Source organism: Megascapheus bottae, chromosome X (assembly GCF_031878675.1).
Source record: "Megascapheus bottae isolate mThoBot1 chromosome X, mThoBot2.hap1, whole genome shotgun sequence".
Lineage (NCBI taxonomy): Eukaryota > Metazoa > Chordata > Mammalia > Rodentia > Geomyidae > Megascapheus > Megascapheus bottae.
Genome location: NC_143547.1, coordinates 16,033,655 through 16,052,781, shown reverse-complemented (window position 1 = coordinate 16,052,781; position 19,127 = coordinate 16,033,655). Strand labels below are relative to the sequence as shown.

The following is a 19,127-nucleotide window of genomic DNA, read 5'->3' as shown; positions in this document are numbered from 1 at the left end:
TCTCGGCCTGGACGCTGTCCCTGAGCTCTACCCTACCCCTTATTTTTCATATAGATTAGAAGTCATGTGTCGTATTTCAGAATTAAAATCATCTTGAAGACACATCTTGAGGACATAAACTAACTTTTTCAGTTTATGTTGATTGACAGATATTGGTGCCTCCACGATGGAGCTCTTAGAGTAAAACCCACCTCTCTTCCAGGGGAAATATTGTAGTCATTTCCAATATCCTCAATGGCCATGATGTGCACAGGAAGAAAAAAAATGGTTGATTCTCAGTCATGATCATGAATTGGAAGAGAAAGCACCTTGTATGTTCCATCTTGCAGTAATCACGGATTTCATTTTCTAGTTATTCCAGTCAGTTTGCCTGTTTTATCCTACCTTCTGCAAGTGGATACCTGAAAAATGTTGGTCTTGTACTAAAAGGTCTTGCTCAGATTTTGATTTTACTATCTTTGTTTTCTTTCACTCGATCCAATGCTCCTCATCTACCACACATGTAGTTACTGTTTCTCAAGCTTATTTGGAAATGAATTTGAGACACAGTGATCTTGGTTTTCAAGATAAAGTCATATGAAAAGTAGTTACTCCTAAATGAACTATAGTTCAGGGATGCTGCAGAAATTTCCACTATCATCCACATCAAACATCTGGCATTTCAATATGAAGAAACTAAATTTAGTTCTCTCTCAATGATTCAGATGTTCATCTTCCACACACTTAGGGATTACTTTTGTGCATAGTATTGGGGCAGAATGCAATTTTTTACTTAAAATATTATAATAGAGGAGATTGAGAACACACAAACCTGCTACCATATATCTAATCTTAAATCTTTAATTAGTGGCCACCATATTCATTTGAGATTATTATAAATCACTGTTCTCCATATTTGACTAGGTAGTTATTCCTGTGGAATACATGCCAGCACAGTTGCTTATTAACTTATATCCTATGCAACAAAAAACCAAAGGCATAACCACTTTATTATTGCTTCATGGAATCTGTCACCATTATAAATCCCCATCTCTTCATTCATTGTGCTCCATAGATTGGCCAATTGTCTCACTCCTTGCTTCTTTAGGGAGAGCAAGTATAAGCAGAGTCCTTTGAATACTTTGCTTTTATAGACACCAACATTTTGTTAAATTTCACCTTTGACCCCTACTTGATGTCTACCTTCTTAGCAATATTATTCTCATTTTTCTTTCTCTACAATTAATTTTAATCCAAATCCTTTCCATAACACACATCAAGTATGGCCGTTGGGTTCTATATTTGGTAGTAAAATGGGACACATAATTCCTTGTTTGGGAATATTGAAATTTTAGTCCAGTCTGGGAATGACTAGGTCTTGCATTGATAAAGGAAAATTGTAGCAAAGCAAGGAACACTTATAAACTTCCCAGTTCAATCTTTATAATCTTTTTAATCCTAACTGGTCTCCCAAGTACATACACCATTTGTCTAACTGATAGTTGCTCAGGTTCCTGTGGCTGGAACTCCACCTACAGGCCAGAGAGGGTGAATCTCAAGTGAAGGAAAGTCTGTTCTTCAACTTCTACTAGCACAACCAAGGGATTACATTTTTAATAGCCTTACCATCAGTTTGCAGCTCCTTTCTAGTCCATTTTGTTGTCTTCTTACATTCAGGTTGTATCATTCCCAGATTCTATTAGGAAGTTGTATTATCAATAACCAACATCAAAGCCTGTGCTACTTCAAACCAAGGATAGCTTTGGGCGGCCAGTATCAGCCTTTCATTTTCATCCCTTTTATTAGAATAATTGTTTTCTTTCTCAGTAATGCAAAGAACAAGTTAGTTGCTATTTACATTTCTGTTGTTAACTACAATAGTAGTGGAAGTTAGACAATTCACTTGCTAATGATTTGTAGAGCCTAAATACCAATGCTTAGGTATCCACAGTTCGTTTCAGGAACAGGATACAACATTCCAACTACACTGAAACCATGGTTTCATGGTTTCATCACAGCCACAGGCTCTATCACCTTCCTAGAGGCTAGGTGTAGGATCCAATTGCCTTCTGTGTATAATACCCATATTTTGATGCATTTTGTGTTTTGGCTAAAGAACCACTTGTGTTAGCACAAAACACCTTGGAAACCAAAGAGCACAAATTAAAGTATCAGCTAAGGTTTCCCATATCAAGATAGGGCAACCTCAGCATACTTTTCCTATGTAGCCAGTCCCAATGCCCATGGTATTTGTGGGTCTCATCAATACCACATTGTTACTGCTAACAATCAACAGTGGTAATAACCTATAAGCTATGGTTATAGTCAATATTGTAAATCACCTCATTGTTTTGACCACTATGCTGTATAGACATTTGAGCAAAAGTTTTCATGTCAGCTTCAGACCCTTTGGAATTAACCCTGACAAGAGCAGGTAGAGCCACCACAAATGCATTGACTTTTTGTAAAAAGAGGCCAAATTTGGGGAGCAGAATGGAACGGCACAGCTCCAGAAACACTTTCCCCAAGGGGCATGCTATGCCATGAAAAACTTCACTTTCATTTCATGGTAAATGTAATTTTTTATTATAATGTAGTGCACTGACTTCTGGTGAATGTAACTGTAAACCCTCTATGCATTGACTTTCTTCTTCTTTTTTATTGTAATTAATAGAAGTATTACATTATATTCACCAGATAGAAGGTGCATTACTTCACAAACATTGATACCCTTTCTCATGACATGGTCCCCGTTTCCCTCCCCCCCCCATCTTGACTTTTTTTAAATGCAAAGATTTGTTTGGAAAACCTTTCATCTTTAAGTAAAAGCTGCCCAGAGAATGGTCTGATCTCATTAATAATCTTCTTATCACAACTACCTTTTGCTTCCTGGACAGGATAATTCAGCAGATACACAGCAGTTCTTTGATCACTACCAAATATTGACAGAGTATCTAACTTATACTGGCTTTTTTTTTTACCATTAATCAACTTTCCTGGTCTCTGATGAATGACAACTTCTGCATCTACTTTCTTTTTTCTTTTGGTGGTATCAAATCTTGAACTCAGGTCCTTGAGCTCTCTTTACTTGTTTGCTCACTATTGGCACTCTACCACTTGAGCCACGCCTAGTTAGGTTTTTTGCTGTTAATTGAAGATAGAGTCTTATGGACTTTTCCGCCCAGGCTGGCTTCAAACCATAGTCTTTCAAGTCTCAGCCTCCTTAGTAGCTAGAAATACAGGTGTGAGCCACTACCAGCCAGCTTACCTACTTTTCTTTATATACCTCTGTGGGATAGCAGAAAGCCTAGGTATTAGGCCATAATATCCACAGCAAGTCTCTGATACTTTGGTCAGGTTCTCAATTGCAAAATTATTTTAAAAGTGCTTTCTAGTTCTAAAAGTTTGTGATGATGTAAAAGTCAAACGAAAACAAAAAACCCAAACCATCTTTCTCAGCATATTATTTGAAATCTTGAGTAAATCTAAAGGGTGAGAGGACAGTAGACACAAGCAGCATCTCAGGAAACATTAATGGAATTCTTGTGCTTAGCAAGTGTATGACTCGAGTTCAAATCCCAATTCTACCAAATACAAGAATAACAAACATTTGAGAAAACAAGAACACATGTCAATACTTAATTTTTAATATAGCTTTAAAAATATAGATCCCAGGCCAGAAGTGTAGCTAAGTGGTAGAGTGCTCCCCTAGCATGCACGAAGCCCTGGGTTCAAATCTTTGGTACCACATACACAGAAAAAGCCAGAAGTGGCACTGTGGCTCAGTGGCAGAGCATTAGTTTAGAGCAGAAAGTGTCCAAGGACAGTGCCCAGGCCCTGAATTCAAGCCCCAGGACTAGCAAACAATAAGAAGAAGAAAGAAAGAAAAAAATAGATCCTTTACTGGGGGAGAGTGATGAAAAGAGTGATACCAATCAACATACATTGTACTTACAAACTGACATATTAAATGGCAACCCCTTGCACAACTACTTAAAGATTATGTCTATATATATTGAGAGAGGGAGAAAGACATATACTTAAAGATTATATATGTATAAAATATCAATTAGTGAATATATACACACATGCATATGCACACATAGAATATGAGTTACATATATTTTAAGTGTAAATTCCTAGCTGAGGCAAAAGAATAGTCTCTCAAAACTGTCTACTGGTTGCATGACGAAGCTTCCAGGAAAGTTGAACAGGAAAGTTTCAGTGCAAAATATTTAACACAAATTCCTTCATATGTTCATGTTGAACAGTGTCACAATTAAATTATACCTATTGCTCCTCTCAAATCTTGTCAGGCATATAGTATACACTATATATAACTAAATAGATGCCTTTTAAAAATTGTTCCATGAAAGCACAATTCCCTGTGATATATTTGTCTTGAGAAATGAGTTTTTCAGTCGTCAGTGATGAATAGTTGCTGTGTTTAAGTGCATCCAGTTTTAGTGGAGTATACTGCACAGTATCTCTCTCCTGTGTCTTTTCCTCCTCCTGTTATGTCAGAGCAATTGACTTGTTCCTCTCTGGAGCTGTTTGTACTCCAAAATTTCTGTTCTGTGTGTTGTCCATTCATGTGTGTAGAGATAGGAGTAGTCCCAATAAAATGAAATGCATGCAATTTTGCTTTGTTTCCATCACATGGGTATATTAGACTTGCCAGAAAACAAGTTAAGTTTAAAAAATTCTCACTTGTTCTTATATACTTGAATCTAAAACAATATATCTATGATTCAAAGCAAAGTAGCCAAAAGAAAATAATAGAAAAAGTTCAAAGTACCCATAATTTCCTTCCATATGTTATTTTTACAAATGATGGGAATGTTGGTACATGGAAAAAATCTATCCCTCTCTTCCAATAATATAATTAGTGTGCTGTATTTCTAAATATCCTCGTGACTTGTACTTGGAATTACAAGTGAGGCACACAGAAGAGAGAACAGAAGTTGCGATCATTTATCCCTGTCCCCCCTCCAGTCTCCCATGCAGTCCCTAATCAACCTTCTCCTTATAGCATCCAACCCACCTATTTACACTAATATTATTTTATTCTTCATTTTACCACCTGCTTCTCACATCAGTCTTTCGATCTGCCAGTTTAACAATCTCAGCTTCTGTGAAAAACAGACTATTTCTTTAGATTACAGGTCCTGCACTGTATAAGAGTGTTTGGGCCAATAACAGACAGGATACTGTTCCCATCAGATTTTACCACTTAGTAATGGTATAGCTATCATCATTTGTGTAAATACACTTTGAGATATCCACACAATGATGAAAATCACCTCTGACATTTTTCCCCTCAGAATATGTTCCCTTCATTAAGGAGCACATAATTATATTGTAAAACAAAAGAGGCTGTGTGTTCAATTCAATGGTATACTGTTTGTCTATCATATTCAAGAGCCTGGGTGGTTCCATCCCTAGCAATGCATTTAGGCAGACAGGCAGATATTAGAAACTTTCTTCCCATAAATTGGATGATAGTTTCGGATATCATGGAGAAACTGCTCAGTGGGAACACAATTTTATTGAGAGAAAGGGAAGAGGAGACAAAAATCCCTCCTTCCCTTTTGCTTCCACCACCAAGAACTCCTTTATGCCGCTATGGCTACTCCACCATTGAAAAAGAGGAGGGAAATGTGTGCTATAATAGGCACTAACCTACATAGATGTTAGCTAATGTATTTGCATGTTTTTTTTCCCTTAGGATTTAATTAGAACTTGTCACATGTCACTAGCAAAACGCATTATAACTTTAAATGGGCATTCTTTATTATTGGGAAAGCTATTTACTGACTGGAATGACTTTTGTTTATTTGAAGTTGTATTTATAATTGTAGCCCCACTTCCCCCTAATTGCGGAAGAGAGAGGTACTTAATTATCATTGATTCTTTGTCTCAAAGGACTGAGCATGCCAACCAGAGCTTAGGTGTTTAAAAGCACATAAAAGCAATGTTGTTGCATTTCCAATTTGGCTAATAAATTTGCTTTAGAGAAATGCATCTTTTCATGTCACTTGGGAATATCAAGTTTGTGATTTGCTGAGGTTAGGCAAGGTTGAAGTTTCACTTTGGCTGAATTTTATCTTTTAGCATAAGATTAAATCCTATCTGAGATCAAGGGACTCAACCCAAGGGAATCCACCCTTCCCCCAGCTTTAGTAGGTTCTTTGAGAGCTTGAAAAGTACGTTTTTAAAATACAGCTTGAAAGGTGAAAGCATAAATGAATGAGTCTGAAGCCTGGATATTGAATAGAGTATGCATTTCTTCTGTTTCCCTGCAGAAAATTTTAGACGTTGATTTTTTTCACCTATTAAAGCAGCAGAGAGATGCCGAGGTCTCTGCTATTTTAAGGATAGAAACAATCAGTGACTATAAATACCCAGCCAGAAATTGAGTTTATACAACCCTAAGCATACAGATTAATCTAACTGACCTCTTCTAATTCTAATACAAGAAAGTGTTGTCAGGATCACTTTCAAGATCTACTATAAGATTTTCTTTCTTTTTCAAGTGAGAATATCTCCATTCACATAGACCAGATAGTATTCCCCTTAACTCTCACATACACCCAGTGTTCCATGGAAGAGAATCATCTCTGCCCACATCTTTACCTATTGTCATTGAGACTTGAGAACCATACTTGATCTTGAATACTGGCCAAATGCACTAGCATAGAGTTGAGAGCAGAAAAAAAACCAAAGGCCTTTATGAGAGTATAGAGTGCTGGGTTCTGGATAGCCTTCTAGCTACTTAGGAGGCTGAGATCTGAAGATCGTGGCCTAACGACAGCCTAGGCAGATACAGCTTTTATCTCTAGTTCAGTTACAGCATAAAGGTGAAAATGGAGAAAATATATCTCAGGTGGTATGGAAGCAGCCTTGAGTGAAAAAGGCAATCAAGAGCTTAAGGCCCTGAGTTCAAGCCCTAGTACTAGAACAAAAAAAAAAAGAAAATGAAAAGAAAAGAAAGATGGTGGAGTTCTCATTGGTGTATTCCTAAAGAGTTTGAGATAACCAGGAATCCGGAAGGGAAAGGGAGATTTTAGGTTTTGAGTCATGTGTGATATTTTTTTGTGTTTCTACAGTGGATCTCCTGAGCCTATCAGCTGCATGTGATGCGTTGGACCAGCACAACCTCAAGCAAAATGATCAGCCCATGGATATCTTACAGATCATTAATTGTTTGACTACTATTTATGATCGCCTAGAGCAAGAGCACAACAATTTGGTCAATGTCCCTCTCTGCGTGGATATGTGTCTTAACTGGCTGCTAAATGTTTATGATACGTAAGTACAACAGGAGTGTGTGTGTGTGATTGTTATATCACAATGAGTCTAACTTACAGAATGGATACATTGTAATTAGCATTACAATAGGGCCTCTGAAGCTCTGGTCCAGTTGTTTAGGTGATAAATCATTTGTGTATTTACATGATTTGAAAATTATTTCCATAAGCGAGGAAGTAAGAACTAGAACATTCTCAAATTTGAAAACAAAAACCCTGACATACTCATTTTTCAAATAGTAGAATGAGTAGTCAGTGGATATCCATGGTTCTTTCATTCACTCACCTGTATATTTTGGAATTTCTCCATCCACTTTGGAGTGGTCTCTCTCATTGGCAGGAGTGACTGTGCTCCAGGAGAGGCTGGCACACCTGTCACCAGATTAGAATGGTCTTAGCAGATACCTGAGAGAATTTCACAGGAGAGAATGAACTGATGAGCCAAACAAATGAAAATAAGCCCTTATTGCAGCAAATAAATCTCTTCAAACCAACAAAGATTGTTTTGTGGTTTTGTGTTTTAATAGGGTTGTGCAAAGTTTCAGTTTGGCACTTCAGTTTGTCTTTTCTTTCTGAGAGCAGTTGCTTATTTCCTTTGGATTGCACACAGGAGATAGATCCAGTTCTAATTTTTGTCTTGAGCTTAATGAACACAATTGAGGAAGGAAGCCAATGGAATTGGTGTTGATTTTCACTAAATTCTTCTTAGACCTCAAAATTATTACATGCCTCATTTCACACATCAATGAGAACATATTCCCATTGGAAATCTGGGAAGATTTTACTGAAAGTAATTGAATATCTACTTTGCCTTTTTCCTTTGTTGTAGACTTCTGTCCCCTCCTTCATTAACATTTATATTTTTTCTTTGTTATTTTGATAAGGCATTGCTTTTTAAGTTTCAGGACCACCTGGTTATTGAATTCATGATAATTATCTATCAAATCTTAGAACTTATTAGATTTTTAATTTTGGATTGCATTTACATTTGTTTGGGAAAGGATTTGTATTCAGGTCTACCCTCAGATATATTTTGACACCACTTTCTTTGCAGATGACATGGGAAAGGAATTTGAGTATATAATTTCCATTCTATCTGCCTGACCAAAAAAAAGTATTTTAGCTCCATGAAGACCTGGGTTATTTGAGGAAGATAGATAAGAAGATCTTATAATGGCAGCTTTTTTAATGGATTAGGTTGCAGGATCTTTCTTTAACCAAAGAACATAGTGTTGTATGAGGGTTATTTTTTGTTTCATTTTGTTTTGTTTGCTTTAGATTTTCTTTTTTGGTCAAGCATGGGGCTTGAATCCAGGGCTTGGTGATATCCCTGAGTTCTTTTTGCTCAAAGCTAGAGCTCTACCACTGTGAACCACAACTCCACTTTTGGTTTTCTGGTGGTTAATTGGAGATAAGAGTTATGCACACTTTCTTGTCCAGACTGGCTTTGAATCATGATCCTCAGATCTCAGCCCCCTGAGTAGATAGGATTACCTGTGTGAGCCACAAGTGACCTCCCTCCCCTTTTGCCACGTGGGCTTGTGCTGTCTCACTTGTCTTTCTCCACTGAAGGCTGGAGCTCTACCATTTTACCCACACTTCTACTTCTGGCTTTGCTGGTTAACTGGAGGCAAAGTTCTCACATATTTTTTTCTGACCAAAGCTAAGATCTAGCTTGTTGAAAAGCTAAACTTATAGGTGAGAGACACCAGTGCCTGGCTTAGGATTTAGTAAATTTTACTGGTGGAACTGGAACCTATTGTTCACCCAAAATACCATAATCTAAGATAGAATTGATTCCTATAATAAGATAAAAAACTGGAAAATTAGTGAAAGACATTTTTCTACAAATTGGAAACATTTTCTTTCTTGTTTTTCCCCATTGGTAAAATAAGCTTGCTAGTAAATTTGTTATAAAAATGTTTATTTCAGCTTTCTATATATTAGAACATTGATATAGTAACAGGTTACTTATAAATTTCTCTTTTGGAGCATATATTTGAATTTCTCTAATAGTGTGCCATGAGCTTTTGGGATATAAATGTTTATATTTTATATTTTGTGGCTTATGCTTGTGCACATGTGCATGGGCACACGTGCACCAACAAATACTGGAGCTTGAACTCAGGGTCTTGCACTCAGGATGAACTTTTCTGCTCACAGCTGGCACTCTACCACTTGAGCCACACTTCTTTCTAGTTCCAATTAATATTCTTGATGAGGGGAATTTGATGAACATCTGTGAGTGGGTTAAGAGAGCAGAACAGTTAGTTGTTAGTAATTTGGGGGTTTCTATAACCAAAACAGAGGACTGTGGATATAGCTCAAGTGGTTAAATGCCTGCTTAGGACACATAAGGCCTTTGGTTCAAGCCCCCATACTGCCTAAATAATTATATATTTGGTCAATATTGATTTAATTTAGTTCAAATTTCCATTGCATTTGAAGTTATGAGCCAAATAGATCAATATATTTGAAAAAGTTTGTACCAGTCTAGTAAACAATGGTTCATTCACTTCCCATGTCCAGGCTGCTTATTTTGTCCCTAGATGTTTTTAGCCTGTAGTAGAATGTAATTGTTTTCTGTTTTGACTCTACCTAACAGGGGACGAACGGGGAGGATCCGTGTCCTGTCTTTTAAAACTGGCATCATTTCTCTGTGTAAAGCACATTTGGAAGACAAGTACAGATGTAAGTCATGTATATTAACTCTGTATTCTTTTATTGATGTTGCCTAATTACCCTAGTTCTAGACAGGTAATGACACACTGTTCTTGTTTGACAGCACGTTTTGCGTGTTAAAATGTAGAACTGCTTTTAAAGTGTCATAAAATTTGGTTTGTGCTGTTCCTGTCACACATTAAATTGCAGGTATTTAAATCGAAAATGAGGATTAGCGTCTCCAGTCCGAGTATTATTTTACATTACATTGACTGTGTCAGAATAAGACACATGTTTCTAGGGGATAAAGTCTGATTTGCCAACCCCTTTGTGTATGTCAGAAAAATAAACGTGGAGGTTTAATCCCTGTATTTGCCTCATCTTTGGATTCTTCTTTAAAGAATACTATCTGGCATTCATGCTCAAGGAACATTGTTTATTTTATAATCATCTTACTGCAAGTTCCATTGAAACATCCAATTCCTTGACGTGACTAACATCGTATTATTGGAGAGATGAGTTGCTTGCTAGTCTAAAAGGGTACACATTGCCCTAAAGAATTTCCTTTTGGTTAGCTATTTGGTTCTTCTGTATACCAAAATATAAATCATAATAAAAGACAAATACTAGAAGAGTAGGGCAGATGGCTTGGATCAATTGCCATCCATTCCCACTGTAAAGTCTCTACATATTTTTGTTCTTTAAATGATCATAAGAAATCTTTTCAGGAGGAACATTAAATAAATCCAGCCCATCTTGTCTTTTCCTTGTCCCCTAAGGCTTTGCCACACACAGAGATGAGGAGGTATGCTGAGCATAAGGGCAAGCAAGAGACAAAAGAGATTAAATTCCCCCAAAGCCATTCTGAGTCCTAGCACTCATTTCTCCTCAAGAATAAGCCAAAGAGCACACAAACCATTTAAACTCTTACTTTTATGGAGTTTGGGCTTGAATTTTTTTATCCTTAGAACTAACTCCTTCCCCACAAAACAAAGAAAACAAACAGCTTTGGTTAACTTTTAAATATTTCTATGAGTTCCCCTTTCTTAAATAGGTATGTTTTAGAAGTTAAGTTTTTTAAAAATCTGGGGTCCTGCCATGTTGCCCAGATAGATCTGAAAGTCCAAAGCTCAAGCAGTCCTCTGCCTCAGCTTCCTAAAAGTTTATTTCTGATCCAGCCATATTAGTAGCATAGTACCATCGTATTGTAAATTAACTCATACTTTTTATTTTTTACAGTGTTAGACTTTTGAGGTATTTCAGGCAATTACTAAGGGGTAACATATTTTGAAATTGGCAAAACAAAAATAGCAATATCAAAGCAAGATAGGTAAGGGATGGGCAGATTAGTTCATGTCTTTTTTGTCTGTAATCATACCTATTGGGAAGCATGGGTAGGAGGATTGAGGTCTGGGCTAGCCCTGGCAAAAACACACAGACGTTATCTGAAAAATAACCAAAAATGAGATAAGGGTATAATTCCACTGTAGATTATCTGCCTATCAAGTATGAGGCCCTGAGTTCAAAACTCAATACTGGGTGACATTTTCCAAAAAGAATTGTATTTATTACCTCACTTATGGAATGGTAATTTGGCTATACAACACCTTAATAATAACAACAAAATTGTATTTAGGGCTGGGAATGTGGCATAGTGGTAGAGTGCTTGCCTAGCATGCATGAAGCCCTGAGTTTGATTCCTCAGTACCACATAAATAGAAAAAGCTGGAAGTGGCACTGTGACTCAACTGGTAGAGCATTAACCTTGAGCAAAAGAAGAGACAGTGTCCAGGTCCTGAGTTCAAGCCCCAGGATTGGTAAAAAGAAAAAAAAGAAAAAAATTGTATTTAAAAATTCAATGTAACCTGGCAAAGGTAACTGTAACCCCTCTATATATTACCGCAACAAGAAATCAATGTAGACAAAAAGGGGGGAAGGGGGGAAATTAGATATTTGGAAACACTTCATAAATTAAAAAAACAAACAAACGTGTTTTGGAGGTAAAAATGTGTACTGTGGTTGCAGTTTTCTTTCTTTTTTTTTTGCCAGTCCTGGAGCTTGAACTCAGGGCCCAGGCACTGTCCTTGGACAGGCTAGCACTCTGCCATTTGAGCCAAAGTGCCACTTCCAGCTTTTTTCTGTGTATCTGGTACTGAGGAATCCAACCCAGGTCTTCATGCATGCTAGGCAATCACTCTACCACTAGGCTAAACTCCCAACCATGGTTGCAATTTCTTATTGCTATGTTAAAATCCTGTTAAAACAATTAAGTTCTTAACATTTAAAGTGTGTTCATGGATACAAAAGGATTTATTGGATATATGTTTTTATGGCACCTTCCAAGTGAATATGAGGTAAGTGTGTAATGATACACACCTAAGTGTGGTGGTGCACACCTGTAATCTCAGCACTTGGGAAGCTAAGTAGGAGTTCCAGACCAGCTTAGGCTACATAGCTAGACTATATCAAACAATGAAACAAACAACTGAAAGGATAGCATAATAGCATATTCTTTTTTTTCTTTTGGCCAGTCTTGGGGCTTGAAATCAGGGCCTAGGTTCTGTCCCTGAGCTATTATTATACAAGGCTAGCACTCTACCACTGGAGCCACAGCACCATTTCCACCTTTTTTTGTTTATGTGGTACTGAGAAATCAACTCCAGGGCTTCATGCATGCTAGACAAGCATTCTAATACTAAGCCACATTCTCAGCCCCAGGACAAGCATATTCTATCAATCATAGGATAAAATGATAGAAGATAAATATATAAATAAGAAAAACATCCTGAGTGAGCACATGCATGATGGATTAGAAGCTGTGTGATCCAATGACTCCCTAAAGAAGTCCCAATTTTGCTACAGTTTTAAATCTCTGCTCACAAGGAATGGTGTTTTGGCTAGTTGTGTGGCTCTTAATGTTACAACTTTTATAGTCATGTTTATATTGTGTGTGTGTTTATATCTTTGAGTATATATTATTTCCCAAAAGAATATTTCTGCCTTAGAAAAATTCAAGTGTTAACATTACATGTAAACTTGCATTTCCTACAGGCTTGTAGTTTATTTAAAAGTCATCACACTTTATATATACACAGTGATGATACATAGTCTATAAAAATATATCCAGATTAGCATAACTTAGAGATAAGTCCTCAGTGGGAATGCTGATTTCCTGAGAAATGGTACTCGAATTGACTTGGAACTTAGGTTTCGCTTACTGTCATTTGATCCTTGCAATTTTATATTCCTTTGGCAGACCTTTTCAAGCAAGTGGCAAGTTCAACAGGATTTTGTGACCAGCGCAGACTGGGCCTCCTTCTGCATGATTCTATCCAAATCCCAAGACAGCTGGGTGAAGTTGCATCCTTTGGGGGGAGTAATATTGAACCAAGTGTCAGGAGCTGTTTCCAATTTGTAAGTTATTTACCTTTCTTCTTTTAACCCAATGGTACCAAAACCAGGGTCTTTCCTATGCTAAGCAAGTGTTCTACCACTGAACACTTTTGCTTTACATTCCCAGTCTTGGTATTTGTGTTTGTATGTGTGTGTAGCAGAGAGGGACATTGCTAAAGATGGAACTGAAGGTCCCAAGCAAGTTCTCTAACCACTGAGAAAAACTCCCAGTTTGCCCCAAAGTCATAATAATAAAATCTTGAGATCTGTATTGGCTTGACAGCTTTACTAGTTCAATGCACTACACTTACAGTAGTTATTTGCTTGTCACTGTGACAAAATACCTGTGAGAACAACTGAAGGGAGGAATTAACTTGTTTTGTTCTATGGTATTTTAGCTCATTGTGTCAGGGGTTTCAGTCCATGGTTACTTGTTACCATACACTTGGACAGAACCATCATGTGAATGGAAATGTCTGATCAAAGAGTTTCTTCATGGCAGACATGTTGTGGAGAGGAATATAGGAAGAGAGCAGCACATCTCCTCCATCTCCAGTTAGGCTTGTCTTCTAATATTCCCAGGACCTTTTAAACTAGCACTACCAGCTGGAGACTAAGTTTTAACAAATTAGTTTGTGGGGGTCAGGGTGTTTATATTCAAATCCCAACACCTTGCTTGTCTTATTCCATTGCTTTTTCTGTGTCCTTTCTATTCCATACCATCTGCTTTCCAATGCCTGAACACTCCCACTGATAGCCATTTAGGTTGTTCCTATTTTTTTAGTAAGGTAGGTAATGCTCCAGTGAACATCTTTCTGCTTTAGATCTTTTCTATGAAGCTTTGGATAAATTTTCTATGCATATGAAGACCAGTCTAAAGGACATAGATATTTTCATGGGTTTTGATACATTTTACCAGATGGTTTTTATTTTAAAAATTGCTTCTGATTGTAATGCTGCTTGCCCTAAAAAAAGTAAGATATTTTCAGGACCACATTATTCCCAGCATTTTCATGTTTATTTAAATGCTAAGAGATTTATTTCTTTTATAAAGTTCCTCAGTGATGTCTAATCCCATTTATAATGGCAAGATTTGCAGAAATGGAAGTAGCTATGCACTTGACTATATTAGACCTGAATCCCTTTTTGCCAGTCCTGGAGCTTGAACTCAGGGCCTGGGTACTGCCCTTGGACACCTCTTGCTCAAGGCTAGCACTGTGTTACTTGAGCCACAGCACCATTACCAGCTATTCCCGTTTATGTGCTATTGAGGAATCAAAACCAGGGCTTTGTGCATGCTAGGCCAGCACTCTAGAACTAAGCTACACTTCTGGCCCCTAGACCTGAATCTTTACCTCAAACAGAATGAAAACATAGGAGGTTTTCTAGGTACAACTGTGTGCGTATTTACATGGTTTAGTGTAGTCCATTTACTTAGTGGTTAATTTGTATAGTTTCAATAAATGCACATGAAATAAGCCCACTTATACACAGGGATGTATACTACTCGTATTATTTTGCCAAAATAATGGCAAATTATCTGTAAATATGAAATAGATGTAGAGAAAAAAGTGCACTTTCACCTCATATACAACCTTCTGAAGTGTGAGTAATGTATAGCTGGATTTGAACTGCGTCTTATGCCCAGTTAAATTATTTGTTTATGACTGGTTCTCCATTGCTTGCACTAGGCCTCCAGCATGGCTTTTCTTTCCAGTTGTTTTGGAATGGCAGCATTGCTGACTTTTCTGCCAAGGCCGCTTTTGAACCTTGATCCTCTGATCTCAGCCTCCTGAGCAGCTAGGATTACAGGTGTGAGCCACCAGTATCTAGCTGTGTGTATTTTCTTACATGTTGTTATATAAATGTTTCTACTCCAGCATGTGATCATGAGCAACTGTCATATTATATATGTATTAATGGCCACAAATAACTGACAAATTGTGCCTTTTATATCTCATTATACAACTTGCAGTTACGTGAGATTTTTTTTCCTAATCTTTTTTTTTTCCTTTAGTCAAGTTGTAGCTAAAGTTATACTTGCAAAACATGCACACAGGTTCATGCATAAGTGTATATGTATATACACATATGTGTGTGTTGTATCTTCCAGGGTAAGAGTCAGACCATAAAACTGTTGAAAGCCATCTTTATTCACTGATGATCTCAGCTTCAGAGGACACTGGGCTGGGTTCACAGCTGGCTTGGAACTTTTGTGACCTCTGACTCTACTGTAGTGATGTGTTAGGCAGCCACTACCACTTCAGCTTCTGTCCTTGTATTTGCTTATCAGGAAAGGGGACAGAAAAGGAAATAACTGTATTTCACCTTTCCCTACCAAAGATGTCTCATCTTCCCTTACTCTATATCTCCTGCTTTAATACTTCCTTGTCTCTGTAAGAGCAATATTATTTTCCATATTAGCTTTAAACCCAGTCCATCTCACATATTTATCAAATTCTTCCCATCTCTGGGAAATGTGTTGTGAGATACTGAGAAGTTGGTTAAGAGATGAACAGTATTAAGAGATGTTTTCTTTTCTTTCTACTGATTTATATTTTCTGATTTTGCTTCTTTGAATATTTATAACTAGAAAAGAATCATAAATGGCCATTTTTTTGTTAAGAAAAAGAAGCATGTTCAAGTTGATTCCTTGCCATTGACACTTTACACTGATTTCTGGTGCACATATCACATGCTCACATCATTGCACTATTTACCTAGGAGGCCTCCACACCAGTCTTCCTGCCCTTTTCTTTGCTCTTACTGCCCTGTTACTAGTTTATGTTACTTGCCATATGACACCATCATTAAACATCTCCAGTTCTTTCCATCACCTACTAAGTAAAAGTCCTAGTTTCTATTTAGCCCTCAGACCTTCACCAATCTTGTTTCATAACAATCTACTTTGAAGTATTACTCCCACTGTCATGAAACCATTTATGATGATTATAAATTAGTGTCATTACCATTGTTACTTTCAAAACATTGCATGTGTCCACATGAATTCTTGCATATTTTTCCTTACCAATTCTTTGAGAAAAATAGAATTAGGCAGATGTTGAATGTGGTGGTATTTGAACTATTTATCTTTGCCTTTAACTTCTCTCAGTTTTTATTCATAATTCACCTTGGCCTCCTCAAATACTTTCTGTCACTTCTGCTTCCCAGCCTGGGACCTGGGTCCAGTAATAGATGCCTTAGCAAAACAAGGAATATATGACAGAGAATAGGAGTCGGGGAAAACAGAATTAAGTTGGAAGTAGCATCAAATGGGGCTTCCATTACTTAGATTCAGGGAGCCTCTCCACCTGTAGTGATTTGCAGTCTGATTGAATGGCTGGCTTGTGAATGCTTGCTTTAGAATGCATGTCCTGGCCCTAGTTTGCTTTTCCTCAGCCAGGTGCTCTGACAGTCACCTTGCATTTTTCATTGTGCAATGGGCATGAAAATACAATGTTTGCTGTAGGCAAAGATAACAGAGGTGAAAATGCCCTCTGCCCTCTATTTGAAGTGTAAGACCTTGAGAAGGGAACATACTGACTCAAAGGCAGCTTTTTTTCTACCAGCCCCAAGAAAGGGTGCAGTACTTTTCTTACAAATACATTCATACACTCATTTATCTCACAAGTGGACCTCACACAATAGACTTTTTACTTCCTCTGTTTCTCCTCAACGCCTGAAAAACTTTTTTCAACTTGGTACAGTCACAGAAGTACTGAAGCGTCTGATTCTGACAAGGGCAGGAAGAGAGGTGTGTTTTGATGGGCTATGCTCTCCGGCAGATAAAAGTTCTCACAGTCCATATCCCTCCCCAATTACCACTTCCAAAAGAAAAGGAACTGGGTGGCTCATGCCTATAATCCCAGTTACTTAGGACTCTGGGATCTGAGGATTACAGTTCAAAACCAAGCCAGACAGGAAAGTCTATGAGACTCTTATCTCCAGTTAACCATCAAAAAGACACAGTGGAGTTGTGGCTCAAGTGCTAGAGCATTAATCTTAAGCAAAAAAAAAAAAAAAGAAAAAACATAGGTCAGGTATAGCACCCGGGCCCTGAGTTCAAGCTTTACCTGCACGCGCGCGCGCGCGCACACACACACACACACACACACACACACACACACACACACAGAAAGTAAAAACAAAGAAAGAAAGAAAAGAAAGAGAAAGGAAGGAAGGAAGGAAAGAAGGGGCCGGGAGTTTGGCCTAATGGTAGAGTGCTTGCCTAGCATGCACGAAGACCTGGGTTCAATTCCTTGGTACCACATACATAGAAAAAAGCCAGAAGTGGTGCTATGGCTCAAGTGGTAGAGCTCTAGCCTTAAGAAAAATCCAAGGACAGTGCTCAGGTCCTGAGCTTAAGCCCATGACTGGCAATAAATAAATAAATAAATAAATAAATAAATAAATGAATGAAGCAACAGCATGAGCAGTGGCATAATGCTGTCAATATATGCACTGAGTAATACATTCATTTTGGTAATGGTAGAAGAAATTTTTTTTCATATATTGTTATTGTAATTAATAGAAGGGTTAGATTATATTCACCAGATAGAAGGTGCATTACTTCACATACATTGATACCCTTTCTCATGTCTTGGTCCCAGTTTCCCTCCCCCAACCCCCACCCCTCATCTTGTTTTCCCCCTTCCCTATCCAATTTCAAATAACCAAATACAAATATATCCAATATATCAGATAACAAAGTGAGATACTGTAATAATATGAGATAACCAAGGGACAGCAAAAGAGATGAGAGATAACATAGTACATTTAGGACAACAATCACTCATTATATGGCTTCTGTTTCTATAACCTGGAGGTTCTTTCATGTAGTATCATACTATATGGCCTTATGTATCTAGGTTTTGCTCTATTGCAAATCTCTGCTATGAGAGCCCAAGGTTTCTACTGATTATGACAGGAGGGAAACCATTGAGCCTATGTTCCTTTGAGTCTGGGTTACTTCACTTAATATGATTTTTTCTGTCTTTCCATTTCCTAACAAATGGGGCGATGTCGTTCTTTCTGACAGCAGCATAGAATTCCATTGTGAACAAATACCACATCTTGCTGATCCACTCATAATCTGAGGGGGATCTGGGTTGGTTTCATATCTTTGCTATGGTAAATAGTGCTGCAATGAACATCGTTGTGCTAGTGGATTTAGTATGGGCAAATGCCAAGTAGTGGAATTGCTGGGTCATAGGGGAGCTCTATGTTTAGTCTTTTGAGGAATCGCCATACTGCTTTCCATAGTGGTTGAACAAGTTTATACTCCCACCAACCGGGTAGTAGTGATCCCTCCTGGCCAAATCCCCTCCAGCATCTGTTGTTATAGGTTTCTTGATCCTGGCCATTCTAACTGGAGTGAGGTGGAATCTTAGAGTGGTTTTGATTTGCATTTCTTTTATGACCAGAGATGTTGAGCACTTCTTCATGTGTCTATAAGCCATTTTTATTTCTTCTTCAGAGAAGATGCTCTTTAAGTCTTTGGCCCATATTTTTTTCTTCTTTTTTTTTTTACTGTAATTAATAAAAGGGTTACATGATATTTGCCAGATACAAGGTGCATTAATTCACATACATTGATACCCTTTCACATGTCTTGGTACCCATTACCCTCCCCCCCATCCACCACCTACCCCCGTTTGGCCCATATTTTAATGGAATGGTTGGTTTTTTTGGACATTAGTTTTGGAGTAATTCAATTTTTTGTGGTGTTGTTATATTTTAGCTATGAGGCCATAGCCCATTGTATGGTTGGTGAAGACCTTCTCC

At 37.7% G+C, this 19,127-nt stretch overlaps 1 protein-coding gene across 5 annotated transcripts in view; it reads left to right on the top strand.

Annotated features, from left to right (window-relative positions):
• Positions 1-19,127, top strand: part of Dmd (dystrophin) — a 1,999,854-nt gene that overhangs the window by 1,891,423 nt on the left and 89,304 nt on the right. For all 5 annotated transcript variants that reach the window (XM_090326714.1, XM_090326711.1, XM_090326710.1 and 2 more), the window contains 3 exons: positions 7,089-7,290; positions 9,895-9,980; positions 13,207-13,364. In XM_090326714.1, the coding sequence (XP_090182840.1) occupies positions 7,089-7,290; positions 9,895-9,980; positions 13,207-13,364 (446 nt within the window). The remainder of the gene's footprint in view (positions 1-7,088; positions 7,291-9,894; positions 9,981-13,206; positions 13,365-19,127) is intronic.